The sequence below is a fragment of the Lolium perenne genome, chromosome 4 (genome assembly GCF_019359855.2).
Source record: "Lolium perenne isolate Kyuss_39 chromosome 4, Kyuss_2.0, whole genome shotgun sequence".
Classification (NCBI taxonomy): domain Eukaryota; kingdom Viridiplantae; phylum Streptophyta; class Magnoliopsida; order Poales; family Poaceae; genus Lolium; species Lolium perenne.
Window position 1 is genome coordinate 297892667 of NC_067247.2, and position 20919 is coordinate 297913585.

General features: G+C 46.5%; 1 protein-coding gene across 1 annotated transcript; it reads right to left on the minus strand.

Moving 5' to 3' along the window:
• Positions 1 to 886: 886 nt before the first annotated feature.
• On the minus strand, positions 887 to 4116 carry LOC127295873 (L-ascorbate peroxidase 1, cytosolic). Its single transcript, XM_051325876.2, has 9 exons — positions 3919 to 4116; positions 3645 to 3819; positions 3489 to 3554; positions 2362 to 2410; positions 1814 to 1899; positions 1638 to 1717; positions 1379 to 1481; positions 1237 to 1295; positions 887 to 1132 (listed from the first exon to the last, which is right to left on the minus strand). Exons 1-9 carry the CDS (start codon positions 4035 to 4037, stop codon positions 1117 to 1119), a joined length of 753 nt encoding a protein of 250 aa, XP_051181836.1. The 5' UTR covers positions 4038 to 4116; the 3' UTR covers positions 887 to 1116.
• Between the last annotated feature and the right edge of the window lie 16803 nt (positions 4117 to 20919).

Consider the following 20919-nt stretch of genomic DNA (forward strand, 5'->3'; position numbering starts at 1 on the left):
AGCGTTAATGGAGGCGCAACTTTCCCAGCAGCGACGTTGGACGCAACCAACCAGAAGCGGCGTCTCATCGGCGTTAATTATCTCTTTAGAACCTCAATTACACTACTTAAAAATGTAGCTATTTCACATTTTTGCAAGTGAACTGTGAGCAGTTGTATCACTTTTTTTTCTAGGAGTTTGCATTTTATTTGAAGAAAATAGAATTGCATTGTAAATTTCTAGCAAGTGGACTACAGCAAAGCATCAATTCAGAGGACCGTGTACAATAGAATTTTTTTTGTATCGACAGCTTGGAAACAACAAAATTTGCAACAACCAAACCCCTCCTTCACTTGCTAGATGGAAGGTTCGGTTCCAAAGTGATCTATCACTAGTTCACTACACCAGTATAGAGTGAAAACCTGATTTGGTCCAACCACTATATTAAGTTAGATTCTGGCTTATTCTTCATAATAATGTCTTTACTTCTTTGGTCCCTCATCCACTTGTACCCTCCTTGACGTAGTTTCCTTGTGTACTCTTCCTCATAAATATATAAAAAGAAAAAATATTACCAAAGGGGGGGCTTCACCTATGGTTTTCCTGGTCAAAAAAGAAATATATCTAATTCCATTTCCTTAATGCTAGAAGAAACCGGACACTGGGCACAGTGTTCATCAAGCGCATACAGATAATTAAATTTTGTATTGATTCAGCAAGACAACCACGACTTGTCTGCTGGAACGGAAGTGTTAGGAACTTACTACAGCTTCAGCGTTATTTGATGCAAGAACACTTCCGTTGCTGTAATGCAAGCTAACGCACTCAGCCATTCGAAAAGTTACTGAAACACCCAATCAAAAACCAGACAAAATCAAACGCATTTCAAACATGATCCCCAAGCCAATATCATGAAAACACACTACTGCATTTCACACGATAGATCTGTGACATAAGCTAACTGAGTTCAGCACAATAGATCATCAAATGACTGACAGCGTACAGGGGATGGCCTCAGGCCAACAAACTTTATTACAAAGATGATTACTTAGCAGTCTACTGGTTCACGCTGAGCCTAGTCCAGAAGCAGAACAGATCACCCCGATCGCCCATAGTAGCAGCAGTTGTAGACACCTCTTAAGCTTCAGCATACCTATAATCACATTTGACAAGGACTACCGATTAGGTACAGTCGATATGATGAATAATACTATAAATCAAATGCTCAAGACTCAAGAGTGCATGGCCACCACTCACCCCAGTTCAGATAGCCTGAGGTGTGCCTCCTTGTAGTCCTCAAAGAAAGCCTTCTCATCCTGCAGGAAGGAATATAAAGTTATCAGTATAGTGGTGCTCTTGCATATCTCTCAACAAGCCAGTGACAGGAGAGGAGACATACCGCAGCATATTTCTCCACGAGGGGGCGGAAGACAGGGTCAGTCAGCAGGGTTTTGTCACTAGGAAGCTGAAGCAGACCCTCCTTGTCACCACTCAGAAGCTCCCTGTGGAAACAAGCATTAAATAGAGATTTACTATTTATTCAGGGAAACTGCCTCCTGCCAAGAAACGAAAATGATGCTACTAGAAGGCAGCATATCTACATAACTATGTTTCAGAAGAAGAAATTAATGTAAAAGACATAAGCTCGCCACACTTACGTGAAGTAAGTGTTATCAAACTTCAAAGGGTTCTTTGTCCAGGGTCCCTCAAAACCAGACCTCTCCTTGTGGCACCTTCCCTATACATCGAATAACCCAAGCAAACCATGTTAATGGCTTGCATACAGACATCAAAGTACAATACCAAAGCGGATTGAACGTATATGAAAACTAACCAAGGTGTGACCACCAGAGAGGGCAACAATATCCTGATCACTCAAGCCCATCTGCTTGCCGAAGACTTGCCTTAGGTGGTCAGAACCTGGTAGAACAGTAAGGAAAAGTCATGAGAAGTGAAGCAAACAAAACAGGGCATTCTCGCAACTTGAGCCAACACACTAACCAAAATTCAGGACCATAACATTTCATAAGTTATTCATCAGCTGACATCATATAGCCAAACAGTATAAGGAAAAGTTACATGCAGATATACATGATGTCACAATTCCAGAAAGGGGCAAAACAGGCAACCAGCAGACTATACAGTTCAGATGCTATGCAGGGAAGCATCACAATTTAATATCCATGTGAAGGAAAAGTGTGTCAACAATGTTGTTTAACAGAGGAAGAACACTAGTGGTTTTTTCGTGAGCCAAACATATAGGAATATTGGTAGCAACGAATTTATTTAATGGCATTTTGCAACAGCAGTTACAAATGTTGTCTCAACAGTGAGCATTTCATTTTCAGTTGCAAGAAAATATAGTGAGGGTAAGAGTGGTACCCTTGGTTGCATCGGGAAGGCGACCCTCAGGTGGGGGCTGAGGCTTGTCCTGCAAATGGCATAGGTTAGGTTACAAATGTAATCAGCTAGACAGTAATAATGAAAGAACCAAGACGCATCGCTGAGCTTGAACCTAGAGTAGTATTTATGCACATTATCGCAGATACAGAAAGTGTTTAAACTGCTAGTCACACAAATAACAGTCCTCCATTATGCATTTCAAAAAATGTAAATAGAATAAAATGTGACTACTTTTGTTAATTCCGCCCTATTTCATTGAAATCACTGCCTTGAATACGTACCACACTATCAAGTTGTCCACCTACAGTTATGGATGGCAGAAAGCTCAAACAATAAAGTTCTTGCTGATTTTGTTTATGTTTGTTTTATTTTATCAGATGCTAAGATCTGGAATAGAGCACTTAGCAAGGAAAAATAAATAGATAATCTCATCACTCCACAAAAAGGTATTGAAGATGAAACCAGTGTGCCCATCTTACACATGAACACACGCACGTGAGCCAACAATAACTTTGCGTATCACACAATGAAAAGTGCATGGCAGAGTAGAGTATGTACAAGATATTACCGTAATTAGTAAAATATTTCACATTAAAACCGTATTATCATTATTACTATATATCTAAGATAAGAATATCAAGCACATCTCAAACAACATAGAAGTTGAGTCCGGTTGGGCTGAGACAGCGTCATGAACACAAAGAAACAACAGATCGAAAATAGTACCAGACTGTTAAAGTAATAAGCCATTGACAAAATTAATCACTTTCGGCGAGAGCCACCAACCAATACACGAAAGCGCATCATGACCATGAAAAAAAATAGCGCGCTATTCCACGCTAATAGCACGCTATAGCATATCTGGAGAGCCGACGCTACGCTATTTCGGCGCTATAGCACGCTATAACATGCTAATAGCGTATTTTTAGACCCACGCTATTTTGTTATAGCGCGCTATTTTTTTACTTGATCATGACAAAGGTGCTGCTTGTTAAACTCGGTGCCACCACCAACCTGCCTACATACACCCTGTCCCTACCGCACTAGTAGATCCTACTAAAACCCAGAGGAAACTCAAGGTTGAGAAGAGAGTTGAGAAATCTCACCTCCCTCCCTGGGTGGAAGGGGATGACGGGCCCGCCGGACACCTCCACGGCGACAACTCCCGCAAGCTTCACGCAGAAAAAAAAAAAATGAAATCAGCAACCACGCCCACTCGACCAGATCTAATAAACGGAATCGGCGTGTAAACAAAAAAAAACCTGGTAGAGGTCGGCGTAGGAGATGGCGGGGATCTCCTCCTTGATGGGCTCGAGCATGCGCACGGCGATGTCGAGCCCGGCGTTGGCGGCGTGCGCCTGCTCGGCGGGCTTCTTCATGGTCCCGAACGGGCCGCCGGTCTTGGAGGACACGTCGAAGGTGCCCGCGGAGTGCCACCTGCGCCACGACCACGAGACGGAGCAGATCAGGCCGCGAATGGAGAAAACAAAAAAAAATCCAGCCGGTACAGTCGAAGGGGCGGGCGGGCGGGCTTACGCGAGGCGGAGCATGAGCGGGGCGCAGTTCTTCTCGGCGATGAGCGCGCGGAGCTTCTGCCTGGCCTTCTCGACGGCCTCCTGGTACTCCGCGCTCACCACCGGGTAGTTCTTCGCCATGGCTGCGGCCGGGAGATTCTCTCTGATCAGGCGTGGGGAAGGAAACTGAAGAAGGCAAGCCGAGCCGTATGGAAGCCACGCTCCGCCCGCCGGGGGTTTATAGCGGGGACAGGAAGGTTCTAGGAGGGCGCCTCCAAGCCGTTGATGGGCGATCGTGCGGTGGGGACGGCGGGACATTTGGCCGCGCGTGGTAGGCACGCTAGTCACGACCAAGTGGTGGGGAAGTTACGATTTTGCCCGCGCTTTACGAGGGATGGGGGAAGGTGGCGCGGGTGGTTTGGTCATTTCGCTGGGACGCGGCCCCTCGCTGTTCGTCTGCGACTGCAGCAGCGGCGACGGTTCACGGCTTCACGGGCTTGTGTGGGACACGTGGCGTGTAGCGGTTGGAGGGGGCGATGAAATGGGCCCCGGGAGAGTAACGCCGGCCCGCTATTCCCGGCCTCTTTCTTGGGCAGTGTGCCTGGCCTGATCCTTCCACGTCGGCCCTCCATTGGTTAACCTCGCTGTAGCGACGGTGAAGGTTTTTTTTTTCTCTCGTGCACGTGCACCGAGTGGTGTGGGTCGTGGTTCTGGGTTGAAACGAACGGCTAGCAGTGGGTACACCGGACCACTGAGACAGATGCGTTTCGTATGCAAAAGTAAGTGGTTTATTTCTCGGCAGCCATGCAGCAGATGCTTCTCCGTGGATCCGTTTCTCGTTCTGAAGCTGTGTTCCTTCGTTTATTTGACGGCTCCGGATCGATCCAGAAATAAGCTGTTTAGTAAGGCGAGTCGGTGCGCGCAGCAACAGTTCGAGACAAGAAACTCCTTATAGGATGCAGTTAGCGTGCGCAGCAGCTAAACACTTGGACGTACTGTACAAAAGACGTTCTTCATCACAGAATGATTCGAGATTAGAGCACCACTGCATAAATAAATCAACAAATGACTACGACCTTGACCGAAAAGCGAAGAACCGTGTCAAATTGGCGTCCTTTTTCGGCTCAAAAATACGATTAAAAATACTAAAGCAGGGAATCAGATGGAAGAAAGCACTGTTAGACATTGTAACATGATGTATATGTATTGGGTATAGGATAGTATCTTACCCCTCTACGTATATGCCTTGTAAGCCACGGTTGGGGCTTTTTCAACCTAATATAACACGTACCCGATGGCTCCAACGAGCCCATCGTTTCCGCCATACAATTCTATATGGTATCAGAGCAGGTCCTCTCCGTGATCTAGCCGCCGCCGCCTGCCGCCGCCGTCCACCTCGGGCAGTCGCCGCACGCCGCTTCTACAACCAAGAACAAGATCACGACCCCTTCCACCGCCGTCCTCTCTGGGCCGCCGTCGCAGATACAACTGCCGCCGTCCACTCCGGGCCGCCGCCAAAGACCACGACCACGATCTGCCGCCGCCGTCCTCTTCGGGCCGCCGCCGCATCCACGACACGACACGACGACCACGATCTGCCGTCGTCGTCCTCTTCGGCCGCCGCCGCATCTACGACACGACGTAACGTCGCCACGATCTCAGTAGCTCCTGTCAAGCTATGTCTTCGTCCTCGTCAATGGGTCACTCGCCACCAAGCTGGGACCGTCACCGTCGCTGAAGCTCAAGCGCGACAACATGCTGTTCTGGAAAGCCCTGGTGTTTTCGCGCCTGCGGTGTGCTCTTGCGTTTGGCCTCCTTGATGGCTCTGACGCCGCCCCGGATAAAACCCTAGAGGCCACTGATTCAGATGGGAAGAAGATCACAATACCAAATCCTGACTATGCAACTTGGGCTACTCGGGATTAGTTTGTTCAAGGGTGGATCAATGATTCACTTTCGCCGGACATCCTAGCGCACGTCCTCAACAAAACCTCCACCGCTGACACATGGGCAACTATTTCCAAGATGTTTGCTAGCGCCTCTAAGGCAAAAGTGTCCCATCTGCGTACCGCCCTCAACAACACAAAGAAGAAGGAGATGACTGCTGAACAGTATCTCTCCAAGATGACAGGTTTTCGATCTGAACTTGCTGCTGCAGGGAAAACTATTGATGATGAAGAGATGATAGACTACATTACAGCTGATCTTGGTGGTGCTTACAGCTCGCTAGTTGATAGGGTGGATCATACACCCGGCATTACCCTTGATGACGTGATGAACCAGATCAGCGTCTTTGATATGCGTCAGTCTCTGATGATGTTGATACTCCTTTTGTTTCTTCGGCAAATCTTAGCAACCGTCCTCGCAGTACTTCAGTCCCTGTCCAGGATACTCGCTATGATGATACCAGGCGCCGTGATGATGACAGGCGTCGCGATGAGCCACGCCGTGATGATCGACGTCGTGACGAGCCACGCCGCGATGACATGCGCCGCGATGATGATAGGCGCCGTGATGATAGGCGCCGCGATGACTGGCATCGTGATGACAGACGCCGTGACGAGCCCCGTCGTGATGATAAGCACCATGATGATAGGCGTCGTGATGGAGGACGCAAGGGACGGCCAGATCGTGCCCCTAGCCCCTTTGTTGATGTTCGTTGTCAGATCTGCACGATATACGACCATCCGGCCAGTGACTGCTGGTGGCGTTATGGGAATGATGACTCTGATGATGATGGTGACCGTCATGATAAGGCTGCCCATGTTGCAGCCTATGGCATCGACACCAACTGGTACTCTAACACAGGCGCCACTGACCACATCACGGGCGCGCTGAACAAGCTCACCACTCACGACAAGTACAAGGGACATGACCGTGTGCACACTGCAGACGGCAATGGTATGAAAATCGGTCATATTGGTTATTCAATTTTGCATACCCCTAATCATTCTTTGCATCTTAAAAATATCCTTCATGTTCCTAGTGCATCTAAAAATTTGTTGTCTGTTCATAAGCTTACACTTGATAATCATGTCTTTATTGAGTACCATCCTTTTTTTTCTTTTTGATAAAGGATCTGGCCACAAGAAGGATTCTGTTTAAAGGTCCCTGTCAAGATGGTCTCTACCCGCTAGTGCCTTTCTCTACCGGGTCATCTTTCAAGCAAGTTTGCAGTACAATAAAGTTGCCATCCTCTACATGGCACATTCGTCTTCGGCATCCATCTTCTTTTGTAGTTCAGCAGATTATTAGGAAACATAAACTTCTTCACACACCTGAAATAAATCCCTATATTTGTAATTCTTGTCAGTTAGCCAAGAGTCATCAGTTGCCATATCCTATGTCTACCAGTGTATCCACTGTTCCTTTGGAACAAGTGTTTTCTGATGTATGGGGTCCTGCACCTGTTTCTGTTGGCAAGCATGAATATTATGTCAGTTTTATTGATGATTTTAGCAAATTCACATGGATATATCTCCTTAAGAAGCGCTCTGATGTTTATCAAGTTTTCCTTAATTTTCAGCAACTTGTTGAGCGAAAATTTAATAGGAAAATTGTTACTATGCAAACCGACTGGGGAGGTGAATATGAAAAACTCCACGGTTTCTTTCAAAAAGTTGGTATCACACATCATGTCTCATGTCCCCATGCTCACCAGCAAAATGGGTCTGCTGAGCGTAAACACCGTCATATAGTGGAGGTTGGTCTTGCTTTGCTTGCTCATGCATCCATGCCTCTAAAATTTTGGGATGAAGCTTTCCTTACAGCCACATTCCTCATTAATCTTCTTCACAGCAAAGTCATAAACTTTGATACACCCATAGAGCGCCTTCTTGGAGCCACACCCAACTATGAGTCTCTTCGCATTTTTGGATGTGCTTGCTGGCCAAACTTGCGCCCCTACAACAAACGAAAGCTTTCGTTTCGGTCGGTTCGGTGTGTGTTCTTAGGATACAGTCCTCACCACAAAGGTGTCAAGTGTCTTGATCCTTCTACTGGACGTGTTTATATTTCCCGTGATGTGGTATTCGATGAGAGCATTTTTTCCCTTTGCTGCTCTCAATCCCAACGCTGGACGGCGTCTTCAAAAAGACATCCTTCTCTTGCCCACACATACATCATCACATCATGGGGATGCAAACATTGATGACTATATGCCATTGCCTGTCGTGCATAATGTTTTTGTTCCAGAAAATGTTATTCCAGATGCTAAAGATGATGCAGAAAATGATACAGAAAAAGATGCTGCAGAAAATGCCTCGGGACATGATGAGGAAGAGCACTGCCAAGCGCAGAAAATAACAAAACTGGCAGAAGATCCCATGTTGATGCTGCTGTCGACCTGGCGAACGCCGATCCCGGGGTTGATTCTCCCGCGTCGGCCTCAGAGTCCGCGCCTGCGCAGCCTTCTGCGTCGCATCCTCGCTCGCCACGTGCCGGCGCTGCACAGGGCGTGGCTACGGGCGGGAGTCTCTCCCCGCTCCGCACCAACCCGGTGTCTCCACGTCGCCACCTGTCGCCTGGGCGTCGTCCGCGCTCCGCGTCCCCCACAACTCGTCCACGACTGCAGCGACGTCGCTCCGTGTCCCCCACTTCAGGACCCCGACAGCGACAACGCTCCTTGTCGCCACCTTTGTCGTGTGATCATGATGTCGATGGTGGCTCGGGTGAGGAGCATGCGGAGGAGTCTTTGTCAACACCAACACCACCTACACCACCTCCTCCACCTCCGGTGCCAAGGATGACGACTCGATTACAGAAAGGTATAAAACAACCTAAGAAATATACTGATGGCACCATTCGATATGGTATGTTGACTTCCACATGTGAACCTAGCAATCTTGCTGAAGCACTTGATGATACTCGCTGGAGTCAAGCCATGCAAGAAGAATATAATGCTCTGATGGAGAACAAGACATGGCATCTCGTTCCTCCTAGTTCTACTCGTAATCTCATAGATTGCAAATGGGTATATCGTGTCAAGAAAAATGTTGATGGCACTGCTGATAGGTATAAAGCTCGTTTGGTTGCAAAAGGATTCAAACAAAGATATGGCATTTATTATGAGGATACTTTCAGTCCAGTGGTCAAAGCCGCAACTATTAGACTTGTTCTAACTGTTGTTGTTTCCCGTGGCTGGAGTTTGCGGCAGTTAGATGTCAAGAACGTGTTTTTACATGGCGTTCTGGAAGAGGAGGTCTACATGAAACAACCTCCAGGTTTTCAAAATTCTCAAACTCCACACTTCATATGCAAGCTTGATAAGGCCCTTTATGGTTTGAAGCAGGCTCCTCGTGCATGGTTTTCAAGGTTAAGCAACAAGTTATACAGTCTTGGTTTTATTCCTTCCAAAGCTGATACATCATTGTTTCTCTTTAACAAGTCTGGTATTATCATATATGTGCTAATTTATGTGGATGACATTATTGTAACAAGCTCCTCAGATAAGGCTATTGGTGCACTCCTTCATGATCTTAGAAATGACTTTGCTCTTAAGGATTTGGGACCTCTTCACTTCTTTTTGGGCATTGAGGTAAAGCAGACTTATGATGGTCTTCGGCTCACTCAAGAAAAATATGCTGCTGATATACTTACTAAGGTTGGTATGCTTCAATGTACTACTGCGCCTACACCTCTGTCCTCCAGTGAAACTTTATCACTTGTTCAAGGAGATCCTCTTGGACCTGAGGATAGCACACAGTATAGGAGCATTGTAGGTGCTCTACAATATCTGACATTGACAAGACCTGGCATATCCTTCTCAGTTAATAAGGTCTGTCAGTTTTTGCATGCCCCTACCACCTCTCATTGGTCAACTGTGAAAAGGATTCTGAGATATATCAAAGGAACCCTGAAGTTTGGTCTTACATTTAGAAGGTCATCTTCACTATTACTGAGTGCTTTTTCAGATGCAGATTGGGCAGGTTGTCCTGATGACAGAAAATCTACTGGAGGCTTTGATGTGTTTGTTGGACCAAATCTCATCTCATGGAGTGCTAGGAAACAAGCCACAGTGTCACGGTCAAGTACTGAAGCTGAATACAAGGCAATTGCTGATGCTACAACTGAGTTGATATGGGTTGAGGCTCTACTTAAGGAGCTTGGTATAAAACTGAGGCAAAGACCATGTCTATGGTGTGATAATTTGGGAGCTACATATATGTCTGCTAATCCTGTTTTTCATGCAAGGATAAAGCATATTGAGATAGATTTTCATTTTGTTCGAGAAAGAGTTGCAAATAAAATGCTTGATGTTAGGTTTATTTCAAGCAAAGATCAACTTGCTGATGGCTTTACAAAAGCTCTCCCTGTAAAACTTTTAGATGCTTTCAGGACTAATCTCAACCTCACTCAAGGTTTAGATTAAGGGGGAGTGTTAGACATTGTAACATGTATATGTATTGGGTATAGGATAGTATCCTACCCCTCTACGTATATGCCTTGTAAGTCACGGTTGCGGCTTTTCCAACCTAATATAACACGTACCCGATGGCTCCAACGAGCCCATCGTTTCTGCCATACAATTCTATAAGCACTAAAGCTGGGGTATCAGAAAAAGGCGTTTGACTGTGGCAGCTTGCCACGGGACCTTGTCCGACCCGGCGGTGGCGAAGCATCTTCACCAACCGCGCAGACGTGGCAATTAGCAATGGCCGCGCGGTGGAGCATCATGGGAAGCTGACGCGGACGCGTCCAATATTCTATCGCGCTATGCCGGTGATGCGGCGGTGCCTCTCGCGGCCGCACACCTGCACTCCATGACGCAGTTCGCGGCACACCCGCCCGCCGGCGGCAAAATAATTTTACGCTTCTCCGCCTCTCTACATACTTTAATGGACCGCATCATCACAAAACACATATGTGTTTACTATGTGAATAGTCTTAGAGCAAGTATAATAAATCCTAATTACTCCTCCGTCCCGCGGAAAGTGTTGGACGGACCTTTTTCCAAAAGGATCCTCCACGAATTCCCGACAAGCACGTGAGTCTCTCCGCTCCACCGTCTTCGCGTCCCTGTCCTCAGCATCGCCTGCCGCTCGCCGCCGCCGCAGCTTCCCCCCACCCCTCGCCACAGCCGCTCTCTCCCGCAACCCCGCGGTTCAACTCTCCCGCGATGGGCTCCTCTCCCGCAGCTCTGCAGGCTCCATTTCGGTGGATCGGAAATTTGGACTTCTTCGACGGATCCGTCGCAGTTTCACAACGACGCCGAGAAGACGAGGTAGAAGCGACAGCGAGGCCGTGCGCCGGCGTCTTTGCGTCGACAGGGAGGCTGTGCGCCACCTCTGCGCACTGGATTTGAAGGCAGGGTCTGTCCTCCCCCACCGCGTTGACCTCCCACAGGTCAAAAATTTGTCCGCGGAGGTGGCGGGGACAGAAGGTTCTCTTCAAGGTCGTCGCCGCCAAGGTCAATCGCGCGGACACGGCAAGGTTCTCTTCGAGTTGGCCGTCGCCATAAGTATCCTCACGCTCAGGGCCAACGTGCCACCGCGATGGGTCGTCCGCAACCAGGTGAGGTCGCCGCCCTCCTTTGCCCCAAATTTATTCCCCATGGTGATTGCTGTTCACTGCAGGTGAGGCCGCCGCCCTCTTTTGCCCCAAATTTATTCCCCGTGGTGATTGTTGTTCACTGCAGGTGTGCGCGCTGCAGCAGCTGCAGGTGATGCTCCTTTCCTCATCTGTTACTACTCCCCTCCCATGCCTTGAACTAGGAATGTGCTTGTTGTTCATCAAAAAATAGCTCAAGGGAATACACCCCTGTCTAGCAGTAAAGTGTTGACTGTTGTAGCTAGGCGTGCACTTGAACTAGGAGGCGTGCTTGTCGTTCTGTAACACGATCTAGAGATCGAAATGCTTCCTATGTTTCCATACATACTGAATAACAGTGGCCACATCTGATACTAGTAAGAATCCAGGGCTTGTACATGAGAAATAGGCTTACTAGAAGCATCCCCTAATATAGAAAAAGAACCTTTGGTGTAGATACACCTGCAAGTATATGTCGGGAAAAGGTGAACTGAAAATTAACTTCAATGGTTATGATGAGGTAAACAATCGGTAGCAGACATAGCTATTACATACAACTCCATGTAGGCCTCTTGTTCTAACATGGACATCAATCGATTGTCTAGCATTAATAAACTTTACTTTGATGTCTATACATCTGTTGCTTCTCTTACTTTCTTGTTGTTGCTTGCTTCTCTTGCTTCTTGCTTCTCGGGTCTGTAAGGGTATTTTACCCTTATCCATTATTTTGGTAACTATGACACCATGCTAGAGTATTTGGCCTAATATGTTTATAAGGATAATCTCAGGTATTAGGCAAAGAGGCATAAATGGTGTATCAAAGGAACAAGAAGACTAAAGGAGACCCCCCCACTTCAACAACAATCGAAAAGGGGTCTACAGCAGAAATCCGGTCTGCCGCCCGGTCAGCCGGCCTCCAGACCGGCGAGTCCGGCGTGTGGTCCGGTCGACCGGGCGCCAACCAGGCGTCAAATGAGCGCCTAAGTGGTCCGGTCTGCTGCCCGGTCTGCCGGCCTCCAGACCGGCGGGCCTGGCGTGCGGTCCGGTCGACCGGGCGCCAACCGGGCGCCAACCGGAGGAGCCCCTGGACGACGCAAAGTGTCTCCCGGTCGGGGTCCGGTCTACCGTCCGGTCTGGACCGGCAGGTCCGGTCCCTGGCCCGGTCCGACCGGCCTCTGCACCGGACAATCCGGTCAGTGGTCCGGTTGACCGGGTTTGTCGGGAGAAACGATGAGGTGGCAAGTGACCAACGACCATATTTCAAAGAACACTATAAATAGGCCTTCTCCTACCTCTGAACAGTTAGGCACTACACTACAAGCTGTTCTTGAGCTCTCTCTCTCTTACTCCATTGCTAGAAACACCAAAAGCCTCGGATCTCCATCCTCCTCCACCCAAACTCAAATCCCTCCGGGGAATCGTTAGAGGAGGACCCGATCTACTGTTCTACCAAGCCAAATCTCATTCCCCCTTGTATTCATCGAGAAGCTTGCTTCCTAGGGTTCCTTGGAAACCCTAGGTGGGCAAGAGGAGTCCGGAAGCATCCGGGCTGTGGATTTGCTCCGGGCAAGATTGTGAAGGTTTGGAGGCTACCTCAAAGTCTACCACAAGTGAGTGAGCTATTCCTTCGTGGGATAGGCTCCGGAGAATAGGGTGAGCCTTCGTGGCGTGGGGAATCCTTCGTGGGACCTCCACCCCTCCAAACGTGACGTACCTTCTTGCAAAGGAAGGGAACACGGGAATACATCCTCGTCTCCGCGTGCTATCGGTTATCTGTAACCGAACTCCTTACTTGTGATTTAACTGCCTGTGAGAGCCTTCGTGCTCGAGTTAGTTGTATCCTCATATAGGTTGCTTCACCTAGTTTGCATTAGGCTCACCTTTATATTCCGCAAAGCCTAATATTGCAAAGAAAGAATTAAAATCTGTAGAAACCTATTCACCCCCCCTCTAGGTTTACCATCTCTATACTTTCAATTGGTATCAGAGCATGGACTCTTATTAAGGGCTTCACCGCCTTAAGAGTGAGATGGATAAACTATTCGAGGGTCTGGATCAAGACTCTAACCTTTCGGTTAAAGAGATGAAATCTAGATTCTTGGCATATGATGCCGAGAAGAAGAAAAAGGAGGATGAACTACAAAGCCAAATGGCAGAGATGTCTGCCATGCTTAAGAACTTGAATAGTGGGCCTCCTAGTACGGCTTCGGCCTCCCTAGGGAGCTATCGTGAAGTCAACCATGATTATCCCAAAAACACTTCACCCATGCCTCATATAAACCATAGTGGGAATGTTCCCCATTTTGATGGAACTCACTTTCCTTTTTGGAAATCTTCTATGGAATCTCATATTCGCAGCTGCAGTGTGGAGTTATGGGAGATCATTGTTCATGGATACCGGGAGCCACAAGATCCCATTCGGTTGACCTCCACCGAATTCTACAACCGTCAACTCAATGCCTCCGCACGTGACAAGATTAGGAGTGGCATCAACCGCAAGCTCCTTGATCAAGTCAATGACATATACTCCGCTAAAGAGTTGTGGGATCGAATCATAGTACTCCAAGAGGGAACCGATTTGATCCAATCAGCTCTTTATGAGACCGCAAAGTAAGAGGCCCATCAGTTCATGATCCGAGAAGGAGAATCCGTGGCCGATGCTTATGCAAGGCTAGGTGCTCTTAGAGTGAGGGTCAAGGGACTAGGAGTTGAGAAGTACAATGACGGCTTCGAGATGAATGAAGCATTCATAAAGTCCAAGGTCATTGCTATGATTGCCGTCAATCAAGAAGACACCAACCTTGCACTCAACTTGCAAATCATGACCAAGAGTGCCGATCTCAACTCCGATGATCTAGTCTCCTATGTGGCCGCCAATGAAAACATGGCCAAAGCGGGAAAGAGGCTCATGGCAATGAACCGTGTTGATGAAGCCTCACACAACCATGAAGCGCCACACAACCTTGCTCTCAAAGCTAGGGCCGATCATGGAAGCAAAGAAGACTATGAAATTGAAGAAGATGAAGAGATGACTTCAACTAGTGACATTGCTACCGACTTTGATTTCTTTGCCAAGAAATACAAGGCAAAGTTCCCAATGCCCCTCAATGACAAGAAGAAGAAGAGAACTTGCTACAATTGTGATGAAGATAGCCACTTTGCAAATGAGTGCCCTTATGAGAAAAGGGTAGACAAGCCAAGATTCATCAAAGGGGTCAAGCCAAGATTGAAGCCAAACCCAATCAACGATCGATACAAGAAGAACAAGGGAAGAGCCTTTGTTGGGGCCGAGTACTTGTCCGATGATGAAGAGGAAGATGAGGAGAAGGAGGCCGGGGTGGCCGGTTTGGCTTTCTCTAAGCCCGGGTCACTCTTCACATATGACTACTCCAAGGACTACTCCACGGAGAATGATGTTGGATCTTCCTTCATGGCAAGAACAACTCAAGATGATGACTCCGATGACTCTCCCTCCTCTACAATCGTTGGCTCTTGTCTTATGGCAAGGGAAACCAAGGTAATGGAACCTCCACCTTCCCTATCTAGTGTTCTTGATGATGAAAACGAAAATCAAGAAGAATTAATTGTGCTTAAGGAACTCTATGATGTTAGATGCACCCTTCGTGGTGAAGCTCTTGTCAAGTTTGATTTCTTGATGGACTCACTCAAGGAAAAAGGATGAGTCCATTGAGGAATTAGAATATCATTTGAATGAGAAGGAACGAAGATTCAATCTCCTAAGACAAGAGCTAAAAACCGAAAGGTGCATATCTCAAGGCCTTAAGCAACAAATTGAAACTTATGAACTTGATAAAGTTAAGGACCTAGAAACTATTGATAGGGCTCAATCATTGACTCAAGAGCTCAATGCCTCAAAGGAGGAGCTTGAAGTTGCTCATGCTTCTCTCACTAGGGATCTTGACCACCTTGAAAAGGCTAACAAGCTTGTTAAGGATGAGCTCAAGAAACTTGGAGAGAACCATGACCTACTCAAAAAAACCTACAAAAAGGCTCTTGGATCAATGAAGGATCCCATTGTTGTTGAAAAGCTTGCTTGTTCCTCCACTTCCTTTACTAGTGAGCATGCTAAACTTGTTGAGGAACATGTTCGTCTACAAGAGGAACTCTCTTTGCATGTTGAGACCAATGCATATCTTGAATCCTTGGTGACCAAATATGGTCTCGACTATCATCCTAATGAATCTTCTTGTGAGCAAGCATCTATTCTTGAGGAAAATGTTAGGTTAACAAAGGAACTTGCAAAGTTCACCACCGCCAAGAACAAGATGGGATTGGATGACCTCTTGAGTAAGCAAAGGTCAAACAATCAAAAGTTTGGACTTGGATATGTTCCCAAGTCTCACAAGAAGAAAAACTACAAGAAGGAGAAACCCGCTCAAGATAAGAACAAGAAGGTCACTAATAATGGCAAAGCCTCAAAGGGCAAAGCCACTAGTGGTGACCGCACGGGGCCAAACGATCACTATGCATTATTTGTTGATTATTATGGTGATGTCTATGCTAACTATGTTGGCCCTCCCAATGGCTATGCTTATAGAGAGTACTAAATTTGGGTACCAAAAGATATTGTTGCCATTGCAAAGGAACCCATTAATCGATGGGTTCCTAAATCGTCTACTTGATTTTGTAGGGGTATTCCTCCGGTGGTCCAAAATGGGTGTTTGATAGTGGATGCACCAATCATATGACCAGAGGAAGAGGTGTGCTTGATCAATTCATTGAAGATATCAACAAGAAGTCAAGCATCACCTTTGGTGACAACTCAAAGGGAAAGGTACTTGGGTATGGCAAGGTAGCAATCTCTAAGGACTTGTGCCTTGAGACGGTTATGCTTGTTGGATCCCTTGGCTATAACTTACTTTCTATATATCATCTTGCCGATGCCGGTTACAATTCATATTTCACTAATTATTGTGTGAAAGTCTTTAGGAGTTACAATCTCAAATTGGTTCTTGTTGGATATGTGGAGAACAACCTTTACGTGGTTGACCTCTCGAAAGAGAGCTCCTCTCCCTCCACATGTCTAATGGCGGCCAAGCATGACGAAGGTTGGTTGTGGCATCGCCGCCTTGGTCATGTTAACATGAGAAATCTTAAACAACTCCTAAAGGGTGAGCACATTGTGGGACTAACCGGCATTTCTTTTGAGAAAGATTGTGTTTGCAGTGCATTGATACGTCTCCGACGTATCGATAATTTCTTATGTTCCATGCCACATTATTGATGATATCTACATGTTTTATGCATACTTTATGTCATATTTATGCATTTTCCGGCACTAACCTATTAACGAGATGTCGAAGAGCCAGTTGCTGTTTTCTGCTGTTTTTGGTTTCAGAAATCCTAGTAAGGAAATATTCTCGGAATTGGACGAAATCAACGCCCAGGGGCCTATTTTGCCACGAAGCTTCCAGAAGACCGAAGATGATACGAAGTGGGGCCACGAGGTGGCCAGATGCTAGGGCGGCGCGGCCCAAGCCCTGGCCGCGCCGGCCTAGCGTGTGGGGCCCCCGTGACGCCTCTTGACCTGCCCTTCCGCCTACATATAGTCTTCATCGCGAAACCCCCAGTACCGAGAGCCACGATAGGGAAAACCTTCCAGAGACGCCGCCGCCGCCAATCCCAACTCGGGCTGCGGTGACCCAGCATACCACTGCATGTTGTAGTATACAAGTCGTTGATATGATCTTTGTGAAGGGACTTCTTCACAATTTGCCATATCCCTCAGAGTGGTACAACAGAAACATTGCAGGTCATAACACTCCATACTTTATTACAAACATTGTCTTAACAAGTTGGTATTCTCACAGGTCCTATGAGAACACCCTAAGATACTACTTAAGTACGATTACAACTTATAACAAATATAAAGAGAGCTCAACAACTTATTTAGGTAAGTTCTACGTTGCTTGGCTCTATGATGCTAGGGTATGTCACTACTCCTCCACCTCCGTGTCATCTGGTCCGTAGACTATTCCATAGTCTACTCCTTCCACTCCGCCGGTAAGATCAGGTTCTTCGTAGACCAGCTCGTAACTTCCTTCTGGTGCTCCATCGTTGATGGCCTCCACTTCCGGATCACAGTCTAGCAAGGGTGTCGAAAGAAAGTGAGTACAGGGGTACTCAGCAAGTTCTAAAAGAGTAAAAAGGTGTTTGATGCACTAGCTACGACCATTGATCAGGAAATCGCAGGTCAATGCATGTTTTGCAATCATTTCTTCAAAAGATTGCTTTTATTATGAAAACTATGCCCGTCAGTCTTCACAGGTTGATTAGAACTTCGTGGAGTTCCTTTCCTGCCGCGTTCGCAGTTCCCTTCCCGGAACAAGGAGTGACAGCCACAATTTGATACACTCTGCAGAGGTGCGTTACTTTTCCCATAAGAGATCTCACCCTTTTTGCCATCCGCAGGGACTTGCCCCCGTTCACACTTCCTTTGGTGTGAGGCCAGGTATAAAGATCCAAGCCCACACCGCCTTCTCCGCGACTGCAAACCCACCCTTTTGTCCAACCGTACACCCCCAGTAGACTTCCCCCGATAATATGGCTTTACTCACGGTGTACTCCGGACAATCCTTCATAGATCGTAGATCCATCATCACTAATGGATGGGGATTTCAAAGGCTATCCCAACCTACGGCAGTGCCTCCAACACCCCGCCAGCTCTACCAATCCGTTGGCATGCAGAAGGGAAAAGATACAGCTGGCTTCCCCAGAGCCATTATAGATCTCATGGTCAACGCGGTTTGTACGGCGCTAGAATCACTGGACGGCATTGGTAATTTAATCCTAGGGTGGTATAACCCATGCAATGGAACCTCCACCATATCAACACATACCATGGTTCCATTGCCAACCACATAGTCATATTCATAGTTGGAAATTAACATTTTATTTGCGATGCAGGAATGATAAGTATATAGCTTTGCATCAAAGTAGTAGAAAATAATCAAGTTGACATGAGCAAGGGTGAACTTGCCTGTGGACTGCGAGATAGTGCAGTTCAATGCAGTTGATGGAACCTGGACCTCGGGTTCTGTAAGAAGCATCATTGTCCGGTAAGGACAATGTTATAAAATCCAAATAATGCAATCATGGATGTATTATTTTATGTTGAATCCCTTTACCCTGCTGAGTTATATCAATTTAGGGTTGCGTTTAAGATTTATGTCTTTGACAGTAACTTGCAATTGATTTAAAAGTATAAATCATTATAATTCATATAAAGTACATACTTCAAAGTAAAACTATTTTACTTGGTGATTCCCTTAATCATTCCAAAAATACTTTGAAATCATAGAGTTATCTCTATAGTTTTTGGAAATAAAGGAATATAGTATTTTTCTTGGAAAAATACCCTTTTCAATAGAAATGACTTGGAATAGTAGAATTTCATTTTGAAATGTTTGAAAATAAGTATTTGAACTTATTTGAGATTTTTCCTTGAATTTTAAATACAAGGAAATAATAGTTTAAAATTCCAAGTTATTATTTAAATTCTTAAAATTCATAAATTTGAATTTGTTTCATAAATTCTATTTCATATTTTATTCTTGTTAAGATTTATTTTTCATTCATTAATCCAATTTTTAATGGATTTTTAGAGTTGTATTTTATTTACTAAAAATTGGTAAAGTTCTGGCCTTTTCTTAATTGTTAAAAGACCAAAATGCCCCCTGGCCCCTATTGGGCCAGCCCATTTACCTAAAGCCCAGGGACAGCCCATTAAGGCTTGTCCCTTATGGGTCGGTGGCGCCGAACGGCCCACCTCACTCACTCACTCGGCCCTCTCTCACTCGTTCACCTCTAACCCTAATTCTTCCGCGACGCCCGTGGCGATGGCGTCGCCGCCATGGCCGCGCCGCGCTCCGGCCAGCTCCGAGCTCCCCCGCCATAGCCACCTACCAAATCGGAACCGCCGCGTGCAGATCTACCGATCTGTCCGCGTGGTTTTCCCCTTCTCTTCCTCTCCTGGCGAATCGCCTCCGCTCTGGATCTCGTGGAGAATCGCCTCTGGCGATTGACGAACTCCGGCGAGCTCTCGTCCTCGCCGACGATGTGTGCGCCCCTGAGGTTGACCTGGCGCGGGTGCTGCTCGCAGTACTCGTGCCGTCGCCTCAGGTGCTCTACTACGGTGGTGTTCGTGTTCGCCGGCGTAACGTCGGCGCCTTCCCTGGATTTGCAGCTGCTATGGCCGCGCGAGCACTGCCTCGCCATGCCCTAGCTTCTGCTTCCAGGCGCATGTAAGTTGGCTTCACCTCCTCCTTCTCTTCTCCATGTCTGTGCGCCTCCCTTGCTACTGTTCTTCTTCCTCCTCATGCTTTGTTGCTCTCTGGTGATCCTGTGATCACACAGAGCTATGCCATGGCTGCCTAATCTTCCTATGCTTCCATTTGTTGCAAGATTATGGCCAAATTACCAGTTCCTGGTAATGGCCAGTGTTGCTTTGCTTGCTGGGCTTGCCATGTGTTGCTTGCTTACTGCTCCTATCATGCTAGGATCTTGCTAGGCCATGCTGTTCATGCTTATGAGCTTGCTATGCCATGTTGTGCTTGCTTTTGGTTTGCTTAAGCTTACTGGTAATCTACACTTGCTTGTCTAGGTGTACTTCTGTGCATCAGTGACACTTGTGTGTGCCAGTGGTGCTTGTGATATGCTTCTGTGCTTCCTATGCAAGCTAATGATCCATTGGATTATCCATTGCTTGTTGGCTAGCTTATCTGTGTAGCTTGACTTGATTCAATTGATCCATTTGATCAATTAAATGTCAGTGATGGCTTACTGATTAATCCTGTGGCTAAGTGATTCACTTTCCTTGTTGATGCTGATGCTCAAGCATCACTGTGCTGCTGCTTACTTGTGTTGTTGCTCATTCAAGCTAACTGGACTTGCTCCAGTGGCTATGATGCAGTGATTAAACTGTGTTGCCTTATATTATGTTGCTGTCAGTACTAAGCATGGATCTGTGATAAATTCATGCTTGAATTAATTTAAGTTAGGATGAACTGCTTATGCAGTGATGATTTAAATGACTTGCTTGCAAATGATTTGGCTATTCATGATTGTTTAGCAAGCAAATGAATCTGAATCCATTCCTGGATAATGATGTACTATATTTGGCTTTCTTTTAGATGGTGCTAAGTGTGATGTGACCTCAGTAGCATTGCTACTGATTGGTTGCTCACCTATTTAATTGGATCTTGTGGCTACTCAACCTTTGCTTGCATATTTGGGGATCATACTAGATATGAATGCCAATATGATTGCCTGATGAAAATCTAGGGTTTACTGATGGTTCATAGCTTAGGATTTACTGTGTAGTCTTTATTAGCTGCTAATCCTTGCAATTCATCTACTGGTGCTATCTGTGCATATGATCTGGCTAGTGTGTGCATCTGTGCATGTTTGCTAGCTTCTGTGTACAAGATCTGTATCTAGATGCTTTCTATTTTTAGTGGCTTTTAGACTGGCAGTA

Coding starts and splice junctions, on each gene's coding strand:
- LOC127295873 (XM_051325876.2), bottom strand. CDS start 4,037: ATGGCGAAGAACTACCCGGTGGTGAGCGCGGAGTACCAGGAGGCCGTC. Junction 1,718..1,813: donor TCTCTGGTGGTCACACCTTG/GTTAGTTTTCAT, acceptor TTCGATGTATAG/GGAAGGTGCCACAAGGAGAG. Junction 1,296..1,378: donor TCGTGGAGAAATATGCTGCG/GTATGTCTCCTC, acceptor TCCTTCCTGCAG/GATGAGAAGGCTTTCTTTGA.